General features: G+C 51.0%; 10 protein-coding genes across 10 annotated transcripts; 3 read left to right on the top strand and 7 right to left on the bottom strand.

Annotated features, from left to right (window-relative positions):
* Positions 1-186: 186 nt before the first annotated feature.
* Positions 187-645, bottom strand: AtWU_06308 (cytochrome P450 family protein; the record flags this gene model as incomplete). Its single annotated transcript, XM_035501418.1, has 1 exon — positions 187-645. The coding sequence occupies one exon, from the start codon at positions 643-645 to the stop codon at positions 187-189; it is 459 nt and encodes a 152-aa protein (XP_035357311.1).
* A 590-nt stretch (positions 646-1,235) lies between these two features.
* AtWU_06307 (putative integral membrane protein) lies at positions 1,236-1,757 on the top strand (the record flags this gene model as incomplete). The annotated part of the gene is made up of 1 exon (XM_035501417.1): positions 1,236-1,757. One exon carries the CDS (start codon positions 1,236-1,238, stop codon positions 1,755-1,757), a length of 522 nt encoding a protein of 173 aa, XP_035357310.1.
* Positions 1,758-2,357: 600 nt separating this feature from the next.
* On the top strand, positions 2,358-4,230 carry AtWU_06306 (putative general amidase; the record flags this gene model as incomplete). The annotated part of the gene is made up of 6 exons (XM_035501416.1): positions 2,358-2,648; positions 2,704-2,826; positions 2,878-3,030; positions 3,079-3,933; positions 3,982-4,066; positions 4,115-4,230. 6 exons carry the CDS (start codon positions 2,358-2,360, stop codon positions 4,228-4,230), a joined length of 1,623 nt encoding a protein of 540 aa, XP_035357309.1.
* Positions 4,231-4,390: 160 nt separating this feature from the next.
* AtWU_06305 (tannase and feruloyl esterase) lies at positions 4,391-6,142 on the bottom strand (the record flags this gene model as incomplete). Its single annotated transcript, XM_035501415.1, has 1 exon — positions 4,391-6,142. One exon carries the CDS (start codon positions 6,140-6,142, stop codon positions 4,391-4,393), a length of 1,752 nt encoding a protein of 583 aa, XP_035357308.1.
* Positions 6,143-6,974: 832 nt separating this feature from the next.
* AtWU_06304 (uncharacterized protein) lies at positions 6,975-7,764 on the bottom strand (the record flags this gene model as incomplete). The annotated part of the gene is made up of 2 exons (XM_035501414.1): positions 6,975-7,373; positions 7,564-7,764. 2 exons carry the CDS (start codon positions 7,762-7,764, stop codon positions 6,975-6,977), a joined length of 600 nt encoding a protein of 199 aa, XP_035357307.1.
* A 457-nt stretch (positions 7,765-8,221) lies between these two features.
* Positions 8,222-11,595, bottom strand: AtWU_06303 (uncharacterized protein; the record flags this gene model as incomplete). Its single annotated transcript, XM_035501413.1, has 3 exons — positions 8,222-9,382; positions 9,432-9,557; positions 9,610-11,595. The coding sequence occupies 3 exons, from the start codon at positions 11,593-11,595 to the stop codon at positions 8,222-8,224; spliced, it is 3,273 nt and encodes a 1,090-aa protein (XP_035357306.1).
* A 1,565-nt stretch (positions 11,596-13,160) lies between these two features.
* Positions 13,161-14,450, bottom strand: AtWU_06302 (uncharacterized protein; the record flags this gene model as incomplete). The annotated part of the gene is made up of 4 exons (XM_035501412.1): positions 13,161-13,557; positions 13,624-13,997; positions 14,050-14,154; positions 14,208-14,450. The coding sequence occupies 4 exons, from the start codon at positions 14,448-14,450 to the stop codon at positions 13,161-13,163; spliced, it is 1,119 nt and encodes a 372-aa protein (XP_035357305.1).
* A 528-nt stretch (positions 14,451-14,978) lies between these two features.
* AtWU_06301 (GMC family oxidoreductase) lies at positions 14,979-16,868 on the top strand (the record flags this gene model as incomplete). The annotated part of the gene is made up of 2 exons (XM_035501411.1): positions 14,979-15,194; positions 15,258-16,868. 2 exons carry the CDS (start codon positions 14,979-14,981, stop codon positions 16,866-16,868), a joined length of 1,827 nt encoding a protein of 608 aa, XP_035357304.1.
* A 1,365-nt stretch (positions 16,869-18,233) lies between these two features.
* On the bottom strand, positions 18,234-20,133 carry AtWU_06300 (MFS general substrate transporter; the record flags this gene model as incomplete). The annotated part of the gene is made up of 6 exons (XM_035501410.1): positions 18,234-18,915; positions 18,987-19,361; positions 19,412-19,618; positions 19,681-19,795; positions 19,850-19,983; positions 20,036-20,133. The coding sequence occupies 6 exons, from the start codon at positions 20,131-20,133 to the stop codon at positions 18,234-18,236; spliced, it is 1,611 nt and encodes a 536-aa protein (XP_035357303.1).
* A 525-nt stretch (positions 20,134-20,658) lies between these two features.
* AtWU_06299 (amino acid permease family protein) lies at positions 20,659-21,539 on the bottom strand (the record flags this gene model as incomplete). Its single annotated transcript, XM_035501409.1, has 3 exons — positions 20,659-21,155; positions 21,211-21,350; positions 21,526-21,539. 3 exons carry the CDS (start codon positions 21,537-21,539, stop codon positions 20,659-20,661), a joined length of 651 nt encoding a protein of 216 aa, XP_035357302.1.
* Between the last annotated feature and the right edge of the window lie 347 nt (positions 21,540-21,886).

The raw sequence follows: 21,886 nt of genomic DNA, 5'->3' as shown, positions 1-21,886 counted from the left end.
GCTTGGTTTCGCAATATACATCCTTCGGAACTGAAATGTGCTTGCTAAGACAATTATCTTAACCTCCCAGCGTGGACTGCTCCCTGTCAAACTGCATACCAATTAACTCTTTCCGACATTTAGACGAACATGATTGAGTATTTGCAGGATCCGATAGCGAGTGAAATGCGTGGAACTCGTGAGCGGTTAGAAGTCTGACCCATTGTTCATCACATTATTCAACGCTTCGATGATGTCTCTCCGCGAGTCGTTGGGACTGTTGCTGCTATAGAAATCTAGCGCTTCTTGGTAAAGGTCCAGGTGCCCATCATGATACCCTCGAGCATCCTCCATGATCTGCTCATACACAGTGATGTTCCGTTCACGGTACCGCCCTTCATCAGTGCAATCCCACAACGTCAACATGCCATCCGTGGTTTCCCCAAAGATGTTGTATCGGGCATAGATGGCATCTCCGTATCGCTGCTCTGCAATGGCGGTGCAGTACTCAGTGGCCCATGGTTCCACCAAGTCCCAGGCAGTTCGATTGAGCACCTCCGCAACGGGCAAATCGAGGAACAGCTGCTCAGGAAGGCGACTTTGTCCGGCAGCTGCTGCTGTGATCAAGGTCGATATAATCAGAGCAAAACGTTGGTGGAAATGCATGTCAATTGCAGTGTAAAGGGAGCGATTTGACTTTATTTGCATTCTGGAGCAAGTCGAGGAACTCAACTTTGCGACCGCGGAATTTAAGCCAAGCCTACTTTTAGGCTGCCACTGGTGGTTGCCTAATCTTCTGAATTCGTTTCATCGCTATAACACTTTCATCCAGCAGGTCAATATGAGCATCTAACACTCGGTTTCATACAGTTCGACATTTTGCCGCGCCTGGAAGAATAATTCCCAGTTCCATAAGTGAAGTGACGCGTGATATACCCTCGCCAGGATGGCCAGATGCGCTGGACCGGAAAGCGAATGTTTCTGATCCGTGGTCGCGCTAGTCCAGACACTCAATAGATCCCTTGGCTGGCATTTGCGATCCTGAAATTATGCTCACATACACGAGGTCCAAGAGTGGGATTAAATAGCCCGACCGTGCCCTAGACACGGCCACATACCGACCGCGAGCGGAGGAGAAGAAACACAACATTCCTCACGCTCTACTTAATGGCTCGTGTCTCCCCACGATGGTGTGTAGAATAGCTGTTCCCTGACGTCTTCCAAAATTACACCAAATCTCTCATTATCCACTAGTCATGCGTGTGGTTGCCATTGTCACCGCGCTCATCTCCCTTGGTACCCTGACAGCCGCCCAGGCCGTCCGGCGGGGAGGCCCCGATGAGTTCACTGAGCTCGGCTGCCCCGACACCACCAAGCCGGAGGCCTCTCAGGCCGAACAGCTGGCCGCCTGGGACGACTTCACCAACTTGCTTTACACAGAGAAGCGCCTCACCGACGCCTTCACGAAATATGTCGCGACCGGCTACATCAATCATTCGCCTCTGGTGACTGGAAATGATATCGACACTACTCTGGGCGAGTTGTCCGCTATTGTCCCCAATGTGGACTCTCAGTTACAGCGTGCGTTTGTCGGATGGGATAAGGACGGCACTGCATATGGAACTGCTCATACCAAAGTCATTGGTAATGCGACCATGGGGATCCCCAATTCGGCCCTGGTGGACATGATCCGCATGGTGGGGACGTGCTTGGTGGAACATTATGACGTGCAGCAAGCCGTGGATGGCACTGCGCCGAATCCTATCGCTTTCTTCTAAAGGCCTGAGCTACATCTATCACGTTGGTGAAACCCATTGAAATTACGAGACCCGACTGCAAATACAAGTTTCTGTACGATGAAAGTCAGGGTGGCACATGTGAAAGAGGACTATTCGGAAAGTGGAAGGAATGTCATGTATCATAGGACTTTCTCCCCCTAATTGTATTCCTACATCCTACAATCTTTGAGATGTGGCACTGCATATAACAAGTCAGGAGGTCTAGGGTTCAACAAATGGCTGTCCTGAATGGTATAAGTTCGGATATCCTATCCGAAACCCGAGCGCATCACCAACTGCCTTGCTTGCCAATTTCGGTGAGCCGAGAACAGGTTGTGCTTTGTAGGGCAGCTGTGCTTATCAACCAACGTCTCTCATGCAATCCGCTCTTCACATGAACACAGACAGTTAGGCAGAAGTGGAGCTTCAGGATGGGAAAGGATCTCCTATCCATCCACTCCGAATACCCCGCGCGGGGTTGTGTAGTCGCAATAAACCCTCGGCTTGTCTCGTTCCCGAGCCATAAATCCGTGGTTCTCTCTGATCAGTCGGATCCATCCTCATAACCTCAGCACTTATAACCGTCTACATAAAAACAATATGGCAGTCGAACAGTGGGAGACAATTGTGCAGCGGAAGCAGGCTGACGCAGCCGCAAAGATCCCCCAGGCATGGCGACTACCGGCTGAGTTCACGGAAAATGTGTCCGAAACAACCCCGACCAATGTGCTCGATGTGCCTCGCAAATGTGGCTTGTTGTCTGCAAGGCAACTGGAGATCACTGAGAACTATGACGCCACGGCCTTGCTCGAGCAGATACACTCCGGGAAGTATACCGCCGTTGAAGTCGCCGAGGCGTTTTGCCTTCGGGCGGCTATCGCACAGCAAGTGGTAGGAGAAATAGCTCGATAGTTGATCGTGATGGTATACTTACGGTCAGATATAGACGCGCTGTTTAACAGAAACCTTCTTCGATCTTGCTTTGGAGCGAGCAAAGGAGCTGGACGAGTACTTCCAGTCTACGGGCAAGGTCCGCGGACCGCTGCATGGTTTGCCCATCAGTCTTAAGGTAGATCAACTGTTGCCAGAACAATAACAGCTTGAAGATTGACATTGCCAGGACTGCTTCAACGTTGCAGGCGTCCCCAGCACCATCGGCTTCACTGCCTTCGTCGCACACGGTCCCGTTAAGAACAATTCTTCCGTTGTCCAGATCCTCCTGGACCTGGGCGCGGTGCTCTATGTCAAGACGAACATCCCACAGACAATGATGGTATAATGTCTTCCATTGCTACTATCACAGAAGGCTCACAGGATCCAGGCAGCCGACTCCCACAACTACGTCTTCGGTCGCACCCTCAATCCCAACCGAACCAGCCTCAGCGCCGGCGGATCATCAGGTGGTGAAGGTGCTCTAATCGCCATGCGTGGCTCAATCTTAGGTGTAGGCACCGACATTGCTGGCTCCATCCGAATTCCTGCAATCTTCGACGGAACCTTCGCCCTACGCCCATCCATCCACCGCATTCCCTACGGAGGCCAGACAGGCTCCGGCCGAAAAGGTCTCGCGGGCATCCGACCCTGCGCCGGCCCACTAGCGACCTCAGTGCGCGACCTCGGTCTATTCATGAAACTGGTCGTGGGCGCCGACCCCTGGCAATACGACTCGTCGACCATATTCAGCACCTGGCGTACCGCTCCCCGGAAAGAAACCCTCCGACTCGGCTTCATCCTCGAAGACCCCCACTTCCCCGTGCACCCTCCCATTCTCAACACCCTGACCCGCGCAGTCGACGCCCTGAAAGCCGCCGGCCACGAAGTCATTAACCTAACCACCCCTTCCCTCAAAGATGCCCTCCTTCTCGGCTTCCGAACCTTCGCTATGGACCCGGCTCGAACCGCTTTCAGCCACATCGCTAAGGGCGGCGAGCCACGCATCCCTGCTCTGGCAACTGTCAATCTACCAAGCGCAGATTTGCCATATGAATGGGCCCCGCATACGCTCGAGTCTCTCTATGATTTGAACGTACAGCGGGAGACGATCTGCGAGCAGTTCCGACAGCTGATTGTCCAGAACAAGATCGACGCGATCATTATGCCAGGATATCAGGGCACCGCGGTGGCACATGATGCAGTGGGATGGGTGCCATATACTGTTTTGGCTAATGTTTTGGATGTAAGCCAAGTGGATCCCGGGTAAAGGTGACTCGACTGACAACTGCAGTATCCGGCTACGATTATTCCTTACAGAAAGGCGAACAAGGCTGATGACGCCAAGTATGTCAGGGATGTGACGTACCGACCTCCGTGTAAGTTCTTCCCTATACACCCATTCAGACCGTTCTAACCCTTCGCAGACGTTGCAGATGATGTTGAAGGAGCGCCATGCTGTGTGCAGCTTATGGGAAGAACAATGCACGAGGAGGAGCTCCTGCGGGATACTGCGACCATTGCCAATGTTCTGGGGAAATAAAGTGAACAATTAGGCAAAGGGTATAGCATACCTAGAACTGGACAATCCAAATTACATTATTTTGAACAGTAACAACTTGTAATTCTGAATCTTGTTCTTTCAGTAATAATTCATGCTCTCAAAGTAGAGTTGATAATACATATAACACATCAAATCGAATCTAGTACAGGGGCAGCTTGTACGCATCAAAATCATACACCCAAGTCTTGTACGACTCTTCATCAAACACACAGTCCATGACGGTGCCATTGTTCTTCCACAAGGGGCGCAAGGGCCACGCGCACAACTGCTGCTGCTCACCCTTCCGCTCACCAGCCAGCACGGTGGCGTTCAATCTCGTCGGGAAGACGCCTCCCTCGACCCACTGGATGAGCGTCTCGAGGGTGGTCTGCGGGAAGGGGCCATTAGGCTGGGTAGTACTAGACGCACAGTGCGCCGCACCAGGGATCAGATACAATCGGTTCCACTCATTCAAAGCCTGGGAGCTCTCGTTGAACGACATGCCGGGATACATGATCTGGCGGACGGATTCGTGGTAGTGCACGGACGAACCGGTCGGGATACTGGGGTCGGACTCGCCATGCACGTGGATGATCTTTCCTCCCGCCGATTGGAAGGGTGTCAAGTCGGGCCAGGTGGTTTGGAGGCTGTCCTCGTAGCGCTGCCATCCGAGCTCCATCCACTCCTTCAAGGTATCGTACGTGACGTTATCCAGGCTGGAGAGGTTGTCTGCATCGCGCAGTTCCAGGAAGCGGGCGACCCATTCACCGCCAAGGGAGGTGATATCCAACTCCCACTTTCCGGTGTCATAGTTGTACTGGGTCTGGGCATCATCGAACGTGGAGGAGGGTTGGTACCAGATGTAAGCGCGGCGGCCGTCCAGGGTGTGGAGCCCATCGAGCATCTTGCTGGCAGCGGCAGCTCCGATAGCAGAAACAGTACCGTTCTGCGCGGGGGTGGTGTTGGACATCGAAGTGCGCTTCTTAAGGACTGTAGTGGTGGTAGATGCCGGGCAGGAGTAAGGGGCGCCAACGGTCGAGTTGACATTGAAGTGCAACTTGCACAGGTCAGTACGAGCCACCACACCATCAACACGGCCATCCAGGGCATCGCAGGCCGCAATGGTCAAGTTGACAATCTTTTCCAATTCGCAGGTAGGAGGATAGTAGCCCAGAGTGTGCTCAACCACATCAGGGTAGAGGTGATTCACTTGTTGTTGGCCGTACCGGAATGCGGGGGCACCGATAACGGCTCCATCCCACTGGTCCGCATAGCGTTGCACCTGACTCCAACCTTCGCGGCCACCCTCTGAGCAACCTTGGTAGTAGGCGTAGATCTTGGAGTCACCCAGACTGTAGAAGTTGCGGCTGAAGGCTTTTCCGACGATTGTAAGTTCGTGATGAGCGAGGTAGCCAAAAGAATACAATGCCTCGTAGTTGATGGTGCCGTTGGCTTCGAGGAAAACGGCATCAAATTCGGTATCGAATCCTCCAAAGCCACCATCCGTGATACCCGCAGCAGCTCCATACATCACACCACCGGGAAGGGAGCTGGTGCCGGAGTTGATAGCGAAGCCTCCACCGCCCGTGGACAGCCACCGGTTTTGATAGTCCTCGGGAGCGGGCAACCAGAGCTCCAACAGCAGGGGAGTATCCAGACCCGGCCGGGTGTATGAGAGGGTCACGTTGCAGTAACTGTAGGAGGCGGCAGGGAAGAAGTAGCTACCCGACGTGGAAGCATTGTAGACAGCACTGGCGGTGATGGATGAAGTGTCGATCTCGAGACCTTCAATTTCATCACTGCTGGGCAGGGACGACTTTGCATAACTAGTGGTACAGACATCCGCCAAACTGGCTGCTTGGGACAGGGCAATGGTCGTGGCCCCGGCTAGGACCCCGAGAGCAGCTCTCATGATGAGTGGGGTCTTTGTATGTAATAGAGAGGGAGAGAAAGTGTAGGTTGAGAAGTAAGTCTTAGAAGCCCGCCTGGTAGAAAGGAAGCAGCCGAGATGACGCCGGCGATGCCACTACTTATGATGTTCTCGATGCCTTGGTTCCGTGATCAGCTCAGTCGTCGTTCGGAAATTATTGTTTGGAGTAAAGGCCAAGGATCCAATCGTCATCAAGCCAGAGGTGCACGAGAAGGCCGATCCAGGCTCCCTTGGGAAAGTTGGATGTTGATCTCGCGTTTCGTGTATTGAACCAAGCTTCAACCGGGTGATTTACATTCAAAGGAGTGACGCTGTGGCTCCCGTCCCTCACATAATATCCAGGACAATGGCGAATAAGGTGTTCGGGATGAACTGTGGAAGCCACATTCAATATCATACAGTTTCTTCAGGTTGGCCTAGAGATATGCTCGGAACGTTTCCTACCACCAATGAAATCGGTCAATTATCGATGTTACCCCACTCAGATTGATGGCCAAGACGCATGCCTTGACATCTTGAGCCAACCGCAACCAAAGTGGATGCTACTAAGAGCGCTGCAACAACAGGCATTGCGTGTATCCCTCGACGGGGTGCGTACGAAGGATTGCAATATAGGAGGATCGACAGAGCGACGGGAGAAGTGTTATCCCCACAAATCAAGGGTTTGGAATAGAATCTTGGCAAACTATCTCGGAGGTTGGCTACAAATGCAGTCAGTGGTGTTGTTCTGTGTGCTCCAAGAGCGTGATAAGGTCTTGCAATTGACCTTCATCCTTCTGGTAGAATAGATTGCCAAAGTAATTGTGGAAGATCTTCAGAGTGATTCATAGCGATGCAAATAAGTAACGGCTTGCATGAGCCTGCAGAAACGACCCCTGAGTGTCTGGAAGCCGAGAATGTTGACATGGAGGAAGTCGGGGGAAACCGACTGAAATGGGGAATCTCCGCCGACCTCGGCTCCAGCTGCCCCGGCCGGTGTCCGGAGCCGGACCAATCCCGTGATTGCGGGTGGTTCCTCCGGCTTTCGCTCGCCGGTCTGGTGCCGACATTCTCCCTTCACAACACCACTCACTACTATCATGGCAAACCACACTCCTGACCCCGAGGTGCTCCCGTCCATCCCTTCTATCGGCCCGTCCCTTAATAAGCTCTCATCGTATCCCGTGCTCGTATCGAGTCCTGCCTTTCGTCTATACGGCTTATCGCTCTTCCTCTGCTGAGCTTAGCAATCCCGCTCTGTCCGGTCGCGCATTGAATCTATTATCCTCCAGTCGGTGCTCTGAAGATGGTACATGCTCGCTGGCTGGCAGCCCCACTTCCCAGCTCGTCTGTCCTACCATGGTGGATCCGCGTGGTCTGACGGCGTGGAGTGATGCCTAAAAGCTAGTTTCTGACCCTCTTACGAATTCGATAACCTTGAGGGTCCGGCTGCTCATAGGTGCAGGGGACGGGGATTCAGCACGGCGGGGGTCCCCTGCTTGGTATCGAAACAAACGGGTGATTATCGGCTGAACACTAGACTTTGATGTTGGTGAATCTTCACTTGCTGCGATAGGAGCAGCTGCCATCAGCCAGACGTTGCTCTCTGAGTCGCGACTTCGCATTGCGAATTTCAGGCTCCGCTTGTCAGGCTGGAATTCCCCGGTCCCCGCATTCTATACCGTTGGGGTGATGCCTTATTCTCCGAAAGATTGCGGGATTTCGGGATAAATATATAACCACCCGCCTGAAGGTATATTGTTGATGGAGTATGGAGTGCTAGTAGTCCACATTTTAAGCATGAATTAGTCCCTTACTGACGTCAATTAGATCGTACAACCAATCATTCTCTCAGTGCGGTTATTTACTTATATACGAGGCGCTCGGAAATTCCCCGTTGCGAATGCTAACATCGTCAATATCTCCTTATTTGGCTCCGTTACGTAACCAACTATCCGGGTTGCATACTAAAAAGGTTGGAAGGCTTCACAGTTCTATAAATCACTTTCTTCTATCGCCGTACCTATGAGCAAAAAGCAATTTGAATGTGGTCACGAGTGAACGTGTAATTTGCCTCTACATTCACCGCGAAGAGGTAGGTTCATATATGGCGCCGATCGCAGACAAGCAGTCACAATACATAAAGATTCCAGTAAGCCTGGAATCAGCGGGCGTTCCAGAAACCTTTTCAATTCGTCGCTGCTCGGAGATCTCAGTTGCAGTCTCAAGGTTGGCTGGTGTATCTCCCCAGTAACGATGCTGGTCATACTCGAAGGGCTCACGGTTGGGGTCTCTGAGGCTGAGACGTCGAACCGTCTTCTTCTGTTTAACCTCAAACTGGATCTCCACTAGTGCAGTGCCGGATATCTTGGTTGAGAAGCCGATGATAGCATCATCTTTGAAAAAATACACACTTTGACGTGACATGCAGTCACGTATATCACCAACGGCGGCTTGATGGGTTGACGAGTAGGTAAACTCCAGTCCACATAATTGTCTGTCGTATATATAGGCTGTTGCCTGGACTATCTTCTTTCGCCGAGCATAGCCTTCTTGACCCTCAAAGTAAAGCTTCCTTACCCGATCATATGGCGGAGAGGGAGTTGGTTCGAGTGTTCGAGGTCTCTGATTTCTGTATGGGGAGATGACTGCGCGGATCCGATCCGAATTTGCGCTGACTACCCATGAGATAGCCGTCAGCTCCTCGTCAGTGTCACTCAAATATTGAGACTGTATGGCTGCGCCGGAGTGAAATATTTGAGTAGCAAACGTCGCTCTGTTCACCCCTGTGTTGATCCATATAGCTGCAATGTTGCCTGTACTCGACTCAGGAGACTGGGAAATCCAAGCATCCAGGCCAACCCATACAGTGATCGATCTGATTTCTTCACCTGGAGATAGTTTAAGGGCTACATTGCTTAGTGGACGTATCCACTGCCCAACAACGCTTGGAGTGGGGTGGTTATAATACTCGATTTTCATACCAGTGATCCAATGCTTAGAGCGGAAATAGCCCCTATCACCTGTAGATGCGGTGATCCTGCGAACTCCATTGAGTGATGCATAGGTTTGGTAGTATTTCATATCGTCCCTTTCGCCACTATCTTGGCGCAACATCAGATCATATTGTACCTGATCTTCCGGGACCCGATGGCATTCAGCGTTCAGATTGTGCGGAATGGCGGGTGGGGCATCGCATTTTTGAGAGTGAATTCGAAGTTGATCGAAATACTTTCTGTATGCCTGTTTCTATTCAGCGAGTATCTGGACGGATTGAGAGGGTTCTACTTACGGCTGGCTGAGCAACGAGTCCTGTGATGGTATGTCCCGTTGGCACACCTGGTATCATTCGGGCGGATGCATTCAGATGATAGACGAGGGGGGCAAAAGTGGCAGTTCGTCCATAGTTGGTCGAGACCTAGACCGTGGTCAGCATTGTGGAGAAAGTCTGGAGACGATGTAATATGGACCTCAAGCCCGACCAAGCGAACGGCTCGGTTGTGATAGCGGTTATCCCTCAGAATCCTTATTTGCGTGACACGCTCTCCATTCGGGCCATCTATGGGAAGTGACATGACATTCTCACCAACAACGCCACAGCTCAAAACTTTGCCGTCAGAGTAGTGTGCGACCATTCCAACAAGCGGATGGCGGTAAAATCTCATATGGAATTCAAGACAAATTAACTTCTCGAGACCTCTACCTCCACGGAAGCCAAAGTCAAAATGCAATAGTGGATTGAAGGGTCCAGAGGGCCTGCAAGGGAGCAAGGGGCTTATGATTGAACTCCCGTATAGTGGAACAGGTGGCATCCAGAGATGAGAAGCCACACGTGCATAGCGCGTTATGGCTGCGGAAGAACGGGGTGGTCTCGAACCACGCTCACCGGGTTCAACCATTTCGCCAAACCCAAGTGCAACAATTTTGAATCGGTCCAGGCCTGCTAGTAGATAGTACGGCACCTTTCCACTTGGAACCAATAGTAAGCCGCGAGCTAACTTCTTGACGTTAGGCTGGCCAACCCAGGCAGACTCTCTCGAACCAGTGTATAGTATACGGATAGCCTTGAGCCCTTCCGGAGAGAACAGTACCTCGAAAGCCCTGATGCGTTTGTACCTGTCTATTTCAATCCATTGTTCGGTATCTGGGTTGGGGTATCCAATTGATTGACTGATTCCGCTTCCATCACTTGAGGGGAACAGTTTGATACCAGATATGAATTGATTTGTACCAAATTCGACAGTCGAAATACCAACCCGGAGTGGACGACAATCCCGCAGGGCCACGGATAACTGTGCCTTTCGATAAAGTAATTCACATTGATCTTGGACAGGATAATCTCTCTCGGGCGATGTTACTTGGCCAGAGAAAAAGGCCGTGACTTTTGCATGGTGATTGCCTCTCCTTGAGATCGCTATATTCACTAAGACAGGAACATTGCGTTGAGATTTCACCAGAAAATAGCTGAAACCTTGCCCACCATTCCGTTTCGTTGGCTCTAGTTCGACAAGAGATGCAATAGGCTCCAATAGTTCGCAGATTTCCTTTCTGTGGGCTAGGGCTCGCGATGAGCCATATGAAAATGCCTTCATAGCGGAGTAGATCCTGAACCAATTCCGTGGGGTGCAGAGGTCGAGGAAAATATAATAAAACTCCTGGCCAAGCATAAATCTACTCCGCCAGAAGGACTGAGGAAGCTGTTCGTTACTTGCCAGCCAACCTAGATATCGGCATGTGAGTCTTAGTTTGAGGACATCGCGGATGTCTAGATAGGTAAGGACCTCATATATCGTTTCCTCTGGAAGCATTCTGAAGATACCGGCCCCAGACTCACTCCAATTTGCTTGTGTCCCCGTCTCATAACTTGAAGAATACTCGCTGTCACTTTCCAGCGTCATATCCTCTGGCTGAGTGGTGTCCCGTCCATAATGCATTTCCGCATACACACCTTCCCTTACTGTTTCCAATACTTCCAATTTGGGAAGTGCATTCGGGTCAGCGGTTTTATATATCCACCTACTATCGTGCGGACCGGGGGCTTTGGGAGCAGGACTGTTGTGCAGTTGAAAGAAGACTGACCTCACGATGGTTGCAACATCGATGAAGGCATCACCTAGGCGGAGCCTCTGTAGAAGGAAGTTCCAACATACATCGTGAAATGCAAAACACCACCAAGTCGTCGAAAAGTCGCGGATCGCCCATAAGTTAAGGGCATTGAAGTCGTCCACCTCGAAATAGGCTTTGTCCGGGTCGATTGATGCGTGAAGAATATTGTCGTGGCGTATCACGCCAACCCCAGTGACCGCGATTTGGTCCAAGTCACCGTCGACTGCATAAAGACCCCGGACTTCTGGGAACCAAGGACGAGTCCTCCAACGCCAAGGCCCTGGATGGTTTCGCTCCCAGTCCTGCTCGAGAAAGGTCTCACACAGCGGGCAGATCAGTTTGAGCGGCATGGTCTTTTTGGTATTAGCACGGTGAATGTCCCGAACAGATATACCAGAGGTCCAAGTGCAATTCGTAAAGACTTCAACAGATGATGCAATTGAATGATCCCCGAGTTGAGCTATGGAGGGTCACTGAGGAAAAGAAAATGCAAGAGAAACGGGCAGGAAGAGGGGTATTTAAACTCAGTCGCATCAACCATAATCTCACTCTTTCAGAGGAAAAGTCCAATTGCTTTGTTCAGATACGCCGGGGGAAAACGTCACGGCCTCATCGCTACCTAGCCGTGTCGACTGGTGAAGCCCTACAATTATACGTGTAGTCGGAAGTTTCATGGCTATCTGATGCCTTTAGTAACCACACGCGCTTCAATATAGCCGTTCTACCCGAGAGATGACGTTGACTGGACAGCGCCTAGCACTTCATGAAGGAAGATTCCCTGGTTCTGACTGTCAATGCGACAGGAGACATGCGCTGACTTGCGCCCAAGCGATCTGAATATCAGAATGCACCGATAATGTATCACCCAAAGCCGCGGCAGACCCCACCTGAGGATGAAATATTGGGCATGTCTGAGGGCCCATCGTCTGGCCGGCTACCAGGCTGCAAGAGATTCGTACGATGGATGCCTATCTTTCAGCCATTTATGCCATTATGGGTTGGCCTGTATGAAGTAATCATGAAGTGCCTTCGCATGGACTTCTTCATATCGATTTTATTCATTCACTCTAATATCTGTGCTATATATGCGACACTGTATCTTTTCATACTAAATTTTTGGCTCGTTAACTGAGGAAAACCATGACCACTGCTTCCGAAAGATCCCTCAAGACCAACCTCGCTTACCTGTATGCAATACACATGACCGAGAGTAACAGCACCGACAATGATATCTATTACATCTGGCAGGCGATAGCATTAGACTGGTTCTGCGTCGAGCGTCACCACGAGTAGTTCTGTCAAGACGTGGCACCCATTAACAATCACATGCCTGGCCTTGCTATTATCCAATCAATGCCCCCAGAAGCTCTTAAGAGCCCTTCGCTCAGGCCGCAGATATTTACCGTCAGATGCAAGGGTCGACCCGCAGAGACTAGAGACTGGTGCAATGGTATATCTGTGCATCAGTTTGTGGAGGACCTTCGCTGCATTGTGAAAAACGAGACGGGAAAGATTTATGCAGCATTGGCTATTCATAAGAGTGTCAGATTTTACCGCTTCTATTCGAAGGCAACAGCCGGGGAAGTGCTCGTTCCATTCCACGATAAGCCCTTCGATGTCAGCAAACAAGAGGATCTCACCGAGGTCGAGAGCATGCTGGACTCTGTCAGAGAATAGACTGCAGTGAGCGCGAAAGGTGTGAATATGCTAGATCAGGCTTGACGGTAAGATCCGGTAATGGCTATGGTTATGATATAATGATCATTCTATTAGTCTGTAAGCTATGACTGTCTGGCCAGAATCGTGGGATGTCCATCATGTATGTAACCAAAGCATAAGAATCCTGTACATGTCAAAATTATGGAGCTATGCAATGCACACATAAGAGAAGGTTTATGGAACTTTCCACACCGAACTAACGCTCCGACTCCCCAATCACGCTCCTAGGCACATGCTCATCTTGCGAGCGATCATTCAGTGATGCCTCATACTCCACACCGCGGCTGCCACTCTTGGTGGGTACCAGGTGCGTAAGAGGCATCTCACTCTCTGTATCTCGCATCCGTTTGAACGCCGATCCCGAAGCACCGGATTGAGCTCCAGTTTGCGACGAGTAAGCATTTTTAGCAGATGAAAATATACCTGGAAATGCTGCCTTGAATACAGGACGCATCATGGGCACACAGGCATTGGTAATTGCTAGTGCAGGTTCTGTGACACTCCAGAAGGCGGCCCAGATCATGCTGTACGAAAGGTCGGTGAAGTCAACGGTGGTGAGGACGTGGATACGGATGATCGTGATGGCCGAGATGCTAATAACCCACTGTTAGTTCCCACCGACTTGTGCAATCCAAGTTTCAGTATGTGAAGGTACTCACAACAAGCCTACGCCAAATATACCGTACAGAGCTACTTTCGTCCCGGTCGACATCTGCAGTTTCCAGATATGGTGAACCGGTAGGGCCATAATTAGAAGGTCTGTCACGAGATTGAAGGCACCAATGGTCGAAAAGGCGACGTTCATGCTAGCGCAATGACCAGGCAAAGCAGCGTTCCAGTTTTTCGCAAAGGGTTGACAGATGAGGAAAACCTGAAGCATACTTCCGAGCCAATAAGCCCCCGCGCAGCCCATGCACACTCTAGCAGCCATGCGAAATCCAGGCGTCACAAAAATTCGAAGATAGAAGAATAAGTAGGAGAACTTGGCGGTGACCATGGCGTTGTAATAGACGATTTGGTAGACGATAAGCATCTGGTTTAGTTAGCGTGGGGATCAAAGCGCAGGACAAGCCTTCATAACGAACCTTAGAGATCAAGATGGTATTCACGGCAGGAAGCTCGGTAACATGGTGTCGCATGCCGACCCGTGCATAGTGGTACTGCATGGCGAGCATACCATAGGTATGCAGCTAGATTGTGAGTCAGTGCCAAGTTCATGTCCTAATTTCGCAGGTGACCGCACCATAGAAATCACGATGAATGCGTCGTCCCACCAAAATTTGCTCTGTCTGATCTTGCGCGACATGAACCGTAGCCCGATTGACGCTGTGCTCAGTGCCACCAGCACGGTATTGGCGATAAGCTGGTCGCGCACAATGGGGTACTCAAAAACATTGTAGAACTGAATCGCCATGCCGGTGTCGCGGCCCCGGGCATCATGGGAGCTGTGACGGGTGAGAACTTGGCCAGGCAAGTTGGAACTCATCTTACACGGGCGTGCAAGGCTTGTGATACTTGAGGGAGTCAGCAACGCACAGTCCAAAAAGCCTTGCCAGTCCAGACAGCGACGATCCGGCTTGCGATCTTCACCAGGATGACTAGGTTCGGAATTGAGCTGTCAGCTCTAGGCTCGTCAGTGAATCTAGTGGGTTAAGCGGGACCCGCCAGGATCTTTGGCGCGACGGCGGCGCTCTGTAGTGTTGATTAGTAGGGCTAGTCCGCGCAGCTAATCAACTAGTTCAAACGGCGGCCGCTGTCATTCACTCCACCAAAGCCAATCCAGCAATCTCCTGGCCAAATGCCGAGTGAGCACCGTTTGGGGGCTGCTCTATCTGCTCCACTGTGGCATCGCCGATCCCAACTTACCTTTATTTTCTTTAGTTCGAGTCCCATCAGTGCACTTGCCCTGTCGAGGTAGGAGTCGCGAAACGAGGCCTCCTATTTCATTCCGTGCGGCCCTGCCGACCTGCCTGTTTCTTCCCTTCCAAACACGCCGATTGACATATCCCTCACCATGACCGGTCTGAAATCCTACGACTACATCATTGTTGGGGCGGGAATTGGTGGGCTGGTGCTCGCCTCCCGCCTTACCGAAGATGCCAATGTGAAGGTGCTTCTTATCGAAGCCGGTGCCAACCGCATTGGGGACCCTCGCATTGAGACTCCCGGTTTCTTGGAGACCATGTATGGAAATCCGGATTTCGATTGGGATTACATGAGTGAGCCGCAGGTAAGGATTCGACCTCTCAGCCTCGGGATCCTCATGTCGGTACTTGGCTAACCCCTGTTGCAGGTGCATGTCAACAACCGCCAAATTGCGCAGCCACGTGGCCGGGTGGTTGGTGGCAGCTCCACCATGAACTTCTCCGTGATCATGTATCCCTCAGAGGCCAATTTCGCCGCATGGAAGTCGCTCGGCAACCAGGGTTGGGGGCCTGAAGATATGGCGCCTTACCTGCGCAAGTTCCACACCTACACTCCACCTTCTGAGGAGACTGCCGCTTTTCTCTCTTTGGATAAATACATGAAGCAGGAGAATCAAGGCAAAGACGGTCCGGTCCCTGTCACTTTGCCTAATGTATATGGTCCCTTCAACCAGGCCTGGGATGAAACCTTTGGCAACCTGGGATGGCGAACCGATGCGGATCCCATCTCGGGCCACAAGATTGGTGCATTCACTTCTCCCTTGTCTGTCGATGGGGCCACCGGCCGTCGCGGTTATGCCGGTGCCTACTACTCGCCGAAGGTGGCAGAGCGACCGAACCTGGACCTGCTGGTCGAGACCATGGTGGAACGAGTCTTACTGACCAAGGATGCCGATGGTCTCGCCAGTGCGACCGGTGTGCAAGTCAAGACCAAAGGCGAACAGAGTCGTGAGATCGTGGCAAATCGTGAGGTGATCATTTGCGCAGGCAGTCTCAACTCGCCTCAGATTCTCGAACTGTCTGGTATCGGAAAACGCGACCTTCTGGAGAAGCACAACATTCCCGTCATCGTTGACCGGCCCGGTGTTGGTGAAAACCTCCAAGATCACTGCCTAGCAGCTGTCAGCTTCGAGGTTGCGGATGGACAAATCTCGGGAGATATTACGCGTGATCCCAATGTTGTGCAGTCATTGATCAAGCTCTACGAGGAAACGCACTCGGGTCCTCTTGCGGGAATGCCTGTTAGCATGGCGTACCTTCCCCTGATGGACCATGAAGGCCAATTATCAAGAGAGAAGGTAGAACAGCTCCTGACCCAGCATCTCGACCAGCACTTGGAGGATGCGTCATCTTCCCAACAGCAGCAGTTCGCTCTTCAACGCGCGCTTCTCCAAGAGGGCCGCAACGCCTCGGCACAATACATGTTCCTCCCCATCCAAGTACACATGAACCCTGGCAAAACCACAATGTCGGATGTCCTTGCCAAAACCCTTCCCGGAAACTACATAACCATCTTGGTCCTGCATAACCACCCCTTCTCCCGCGGCTCCGTGCACATCCGCTCCGCCAATGCGGACGACAAGCCTATTTACGACCCCAACTACCTGTCCCACCCACTTGACATCGAAATTCTTGCCCGGCACGTCCAATACCTTGACCAGATCGCCGCCACCGAGCCGTTCTCAGGTCTCTTGAAGCCCGGTTCCCGACTTCCCGAGCGGGCTATCGACTTGACTGATCTCGAGAAGACCAAGGAGATCGTCAAGGAGCGTCTTTTCACCTGTTTCCACCCGGCAGGATCTTGCGCTATGATGCCGGCCGAGCTGGGCGGTGTGGTGGACTCCAACCTGAAGGTTCACGGCACCCGAAACCTGCGTGTCGTGGACGCCAGTGTCTTCCCCTTGGAGCCAGCTGGCAATATCCAGGCTACTACTTATGCCGTGGCGGAGCGGGCTGCCGATTTGATTCGTGGCCTTTGATCCGGTAGATAATATTGCTGTACATAGGGCAGAAGCAGAAGTTTGACGTTTGAATGCATTTATGTGTCAATGGCAGAGATCAGATGAAGTGCTTGGATCTTGGCTGAAACTAGATGTTGCGGACTTCTCAATGGTTCATTCTAGGAGTATATATCATAATCAATAGGTGGGTTAACTTAGCACTATCGTAGCCATTGCCAAGTAATATGGACGGCATCGATAAAGGGAGGAACTTAAGAATATATAATTAGTAGTAGCAACGCTTCAATGGGAACTTAGGAGACTTGGGGTTATTTTTGCCTCCCTATAGGGCCAAAGCCCCGCATTGTGCTAGTATTCAAAAAAAAAAAAAAAAAAAAAAAAAAAATCAACGCTTGGAATCCCAATGGCCAGTGTGGTAGGCTAGTAAATGTGCTTGATAATTCAAACATGGTTGTTGTGTTGAGTAGAAGGCTGTTCGGCCCTACGTTGTTCCGGCAGCCCTTCCGGACGGGCGCTCAGACGGTGTATTTGGAACAGTCGTCTTAACTGCGCATATTATTCCTATTCCAGTTGCCAGATGCCGATCTCATGGGTTTAGTTCCAGTGGTTGTGACTGGACCCGTTGTGGTATAGGTCTACAATCGTCTCTCTGGTGATGTAAGTATCCCGAGAGGAAGCGAAGCATTCCATATGTGTCGAGGGATGGATGGTCATTGTTAATGCGGGAGATGCCAGAACCATGGAGGCATTCAGGTCTGAAGAGAATCCTACGGTTGGGGAAAAGATATCAACCACAAAGGTGAGTGGTGTGGCATCGCAGGATGAGGAAACGATGCTCAGGCATGGTTACTCTAAGCAAATTAATGCAAACATGCAATGGATCATCTGATAGACGATCCCTGCTCTTGCTGGAAGGAGTGTAGAGGCAAATTACACTGCTGGAATCGCAAACTTTCGGGCTCTCCCGTCATACAGAATGTGCAGCCCGGAATGTAACTACTAAATGAGCTTATCGCATTAAATCTCCGTGTATTGTAACGGGAAAGTAAACACAAGGTTCATTCACAGCCAAGCCAGCTCAAATGAAGAATTGGAACAAAAAGCCTTATCGACCTGACAACGAGGGTCTTCTGACATGCTAGGGCAACTATACGACTCAATTTATCTTCAACAAAGAAGAAATGCTAGTGTATCCTAAAATATTACATGATCGACGGTACCGGAACCTGAGTGAATTATTCAGGGGCGCCGTTTACCGCCTGGACTGGACACCCCTTGTTATTCGGCAAGGGATGAGGAATCAGTCCTGCAATCCTCCATTTCCTCAACCTTGTTCCTTGCACAAGCCAATGACAGTCTAACTAGTTCCAACCAACCCTGTGTTCATCGTTTGACAATTCGCACATTTTGTCGCTTCCACACCAGCACCAAGGCGAGGAACTGGGCAGCTGAGAAACCCCCGATCAGCTTCATCTGCAAACTGTACGCTTCCGCGTACACCTCTCGTACCCGACTCTGAAGCTCAGGTGTCAACGCGTTTATCAATTGGGTGGATACGGAGAGTGCATCCACCTCATCAGCGGGTAACAGCGACGAGAGGCCACTCTGAGTATGGCTATGTAAGATGGCTGTACCTGCTGCAATCCCAAGCGCACCGCCTAGCATGCGCAGTTGGAAACCTGTTCCTAGCGCAATGGACTGGTCCGTAACCGCCACCACCAGTGGAAGCATGAGATAAAACACCGCAACACCAAGACCGGTGCCCAGCCCCGCTAGAACAAGGTATCCGAACTGACCCGGCCATATGTGGGTTTCCGCATGAATTCCAGAGAATAGAAAGAACCCAACGACTTGCATAGCGACACCAGCGATTCCGAGATAAACAAAAGGCAGTGGAAGGCGGCCGGTGAGGACGGAGCAGATTATCATGCCGACAGGGACACTGACTGCAAAGGAAAGAAGCTTCACCCCGGCTCCAAGTGGTGAGCTGCCGTTAACAACCTGAAATCGCTGTGGTATTTCGACAATGCTAACCGTCACACTAACACCCGTAGTAAGGGATCCCCTGAATACAGAAGCCTCCATAGTTAGTATCCCACAAATGTCAGAGAAATAGTTGAAGCGGGGCAGACGTACAGTACAGTCCCCATGAACACACGGTTGGTAAGTAACCGCCATGGTAAGATTGGCTGACAGTTAGAGTTGCGTCTGCTGAGGAACCACTGCCACAGGATGAAAAGAGGTAGTGATATACCTGAGAGCACGAAGAAGATGATCACCGAACTGGAATCCCAACCGAAGTCATAGTTACCTTCCTGCAAAGCAGCCACCAGAAATACTGATGTTGCAAGCACGAGGAACGCCCCCAAAACGTCAACCCGGCGAAGCAATACGCTCTGCCGGGTCAAGAGTTTTGAAGGTAGCACAGAATCTCTAGATCTGGCCGAGTATGGAAATCCCGTCGGCAATGCAATGAAAATCAAGGCCCAGGATAGGGCACCGGCTGGGACACTAGACGACTATTAGCGAATGCTTCCTGCCTACATCAACCGACTTCGCACTTTAGCAGAAATACCCAGCGCCAGTTGCCATGTTCTGCAATCGCCCCTCCGAACAAGGGACCTAGGACTAGGCCGAGGGAGAAAACCACACCGGACAGCCCAGTGACAGTGGCATAATGCTTCTTGGACACCATTCGGATCAAAGAGAAGATGACTAGACTGTAAACACCGGCTCCACCGATCCCCTGAAATGCTCGAAAGATGATTCTAAGCGAGTCAGCAACAAAGTACAGACTATCGAGAGAAGGCTGTTGCGTTACAGTTCTGACAAATTTCGAGAACCACCGCAGCCACCGGAGAACGCCGTGAAGATGGCCAGAGATGCCAGCAACATGGGCTTCACTCCCCAGATTTCGCCCGCTCTGGACCAGATCATAAGAAATCCTTCAAAACATTTGATAAGTATGGGAAATTATTTTGAGAGAGCGTACTCCTTACCTGCATAGGTTAGAAGGTATGAAGTGATTATCCAGCTGCTCCGACCAAACCCTCGTAGATCATTAGTGATGGCGACAAGCGATGTACTGACGATTGTGCTCTCAAGTCCTGTCAGGAAGAAAGAGACATAAAGTCTTGTCCATGCAGGTTAGCTATGGGAAGGTACTATGAAGAAGGATGCCCTACCCAATACCCCCAAGGAGGAGGCGAGCCCCCTTCAGCTGACCGTCCCACTCTAGGTCACTGGAATCGACATTCGTATCTGCAGCATCGTACCGCCCCATTGACACGGGCTGTTCCTTGTAACTTCTCTAAACAAATCGAAATTGTTAAAGCGATGTAATTTACTATGGGGACCCCTGCGATTGACAGAAGATGGTTTTGAGGAACTTTCAGGGAGGTCAGCCTGGCTGCTGCCTTTCCGATGTTATACCCGTGTTACCTCCCGGAGGCTGAGGAATTCCTAACGGGTGGCACCAAACATGACCCTTGCAAAAATCTAGTGGGGATCCCTGCCATTTAGGGTGAAGATGCAAAAGAAAGTTCCCGATAGAGCCGCGTGCATGATGCCGAGGAACGTGCAATTCGCAGTAAAGCCTTGCAATAAGCTAGCGCAAACAACTCTGGAAATTTGATGTCTTTGTGCTAACGTGACGACATGCATACTCCACTACAGTGTACCTCCCTGGCTCAAAGTCTGGTATTCACGATTAACTCATCTACCATTTCCTATTGGCGCAATTGAAAACCGGAGCATGTATCCCAATCAAGTTGTCATACTCCGTACACATCCTTCTGCAGAAAATTATTCAAGCCTGGCCCATCGCGCGGTGGATCACATTCGCCATGACCACTACCTCTCCTGCTGCTGTCGGAATCTGATGGCCTCCTTTATGCACGAAGACTGACTTGTTCTCTTTGCAGTACCCAGGAGCCAATGAAGCCTTTTCATTCAAAGGGTCCGCCGATCCCCATACATGTGCCGTAGGAATGGATATGATCGGCTGGGGATCGCAGGGCTCAATGCGACCCAGACGAAGAAATTCCATATCATAGGGCTTACCAGGGTTGGAGAAAAGAACGGCTACCTTGAACGGCGGCTCTTGCATGCCCCTCTTACGAGCGTGGTCGATCAGTATGGTCAGCGCTATGCTGGTTCCTAGGCTGAATGCCATAACGCCGTCATAGGGGCCTTTGCCGCGCAAGTATCTTTCCAGATCCTGAACTGCCTGCAGGCAGGATTGAGGTTGGTGTGGGTCACAGTACGCATGTGTCGCTTCTCCTGTTTCGACAATCGATTCCGCCGCTGAAGCAGTTAACGTCTAATTTTCCACTCGCACGGGTAATAGTGATTATCTTACAAGCCTCCCATGGTACGGTGCCTTCGACAAAATCGAAGGTGTGTCTCTCGCCTAGTTCATAGCGCAGCGCGGCTTTGTAACCGCAAGTGGTAAGCAAATTTTCCGAGGACCCCTCAATAATCGTGCCAGGAGGTTGGTACCTGTCTGCTGCTCGAATACCTTGGCATTGTTAGTGGGGACAAGAGTTCTTAGGAAGTTATGGAGAAGGTTCACAAAAGTCTTACCCGCGAGTTACTACCGATTCCGTGCAAACTTGCCAACAAGTGCTGTGTTAGGACAGATTAACAATTGACGAAGGCTTGATATCGGGCCTACCATAGAAACCGCATCTTGATCCAATCAGAAATGTGTATTTGATGTCAAGACGAGATATTCGCCCGTCGTTGAATTGTCAACTCTGAAGAGGAAGCCAAGATAGTATGCCCAAAATGCCCAAGTACAGTCGTTCCTATACCTCGCTACTTATACATTCTGCGACTAATCCTGGCTTCTGGCTACAGCAGAACTTGCCTTCCAAGAGTGACCTCTACAAGACCCTTTCAGCCAATTGTACTACCATTTTGGTCTATTCTGTACATTTGCAGCGTGGGATATCCGGATCGAAACATGCCGCCCCTTACAGTCTCTATAGCCTCTCTGTCATGTGGAATTTGTGTGATACCCACCCCCCATGCAA

This window comes from Aspergillus tubingensis (genome assembly GCF_013340325.1).
Source record: "Aspergillus tubingensis WU-2223L DNA, scaffold_7, whole genome shotgun sequence".
NCBI lineage: Eukaryota > Fungi > Ascomycota > Eurotiomycetes > Eurotiales > Aspergillaceae > Aspergillus > Aspergillus tubingensis.
Note: the sequence above shows the minus strand (reverse complement) of the source record. Positions and strands in the feature narration are given on the sequence as shown.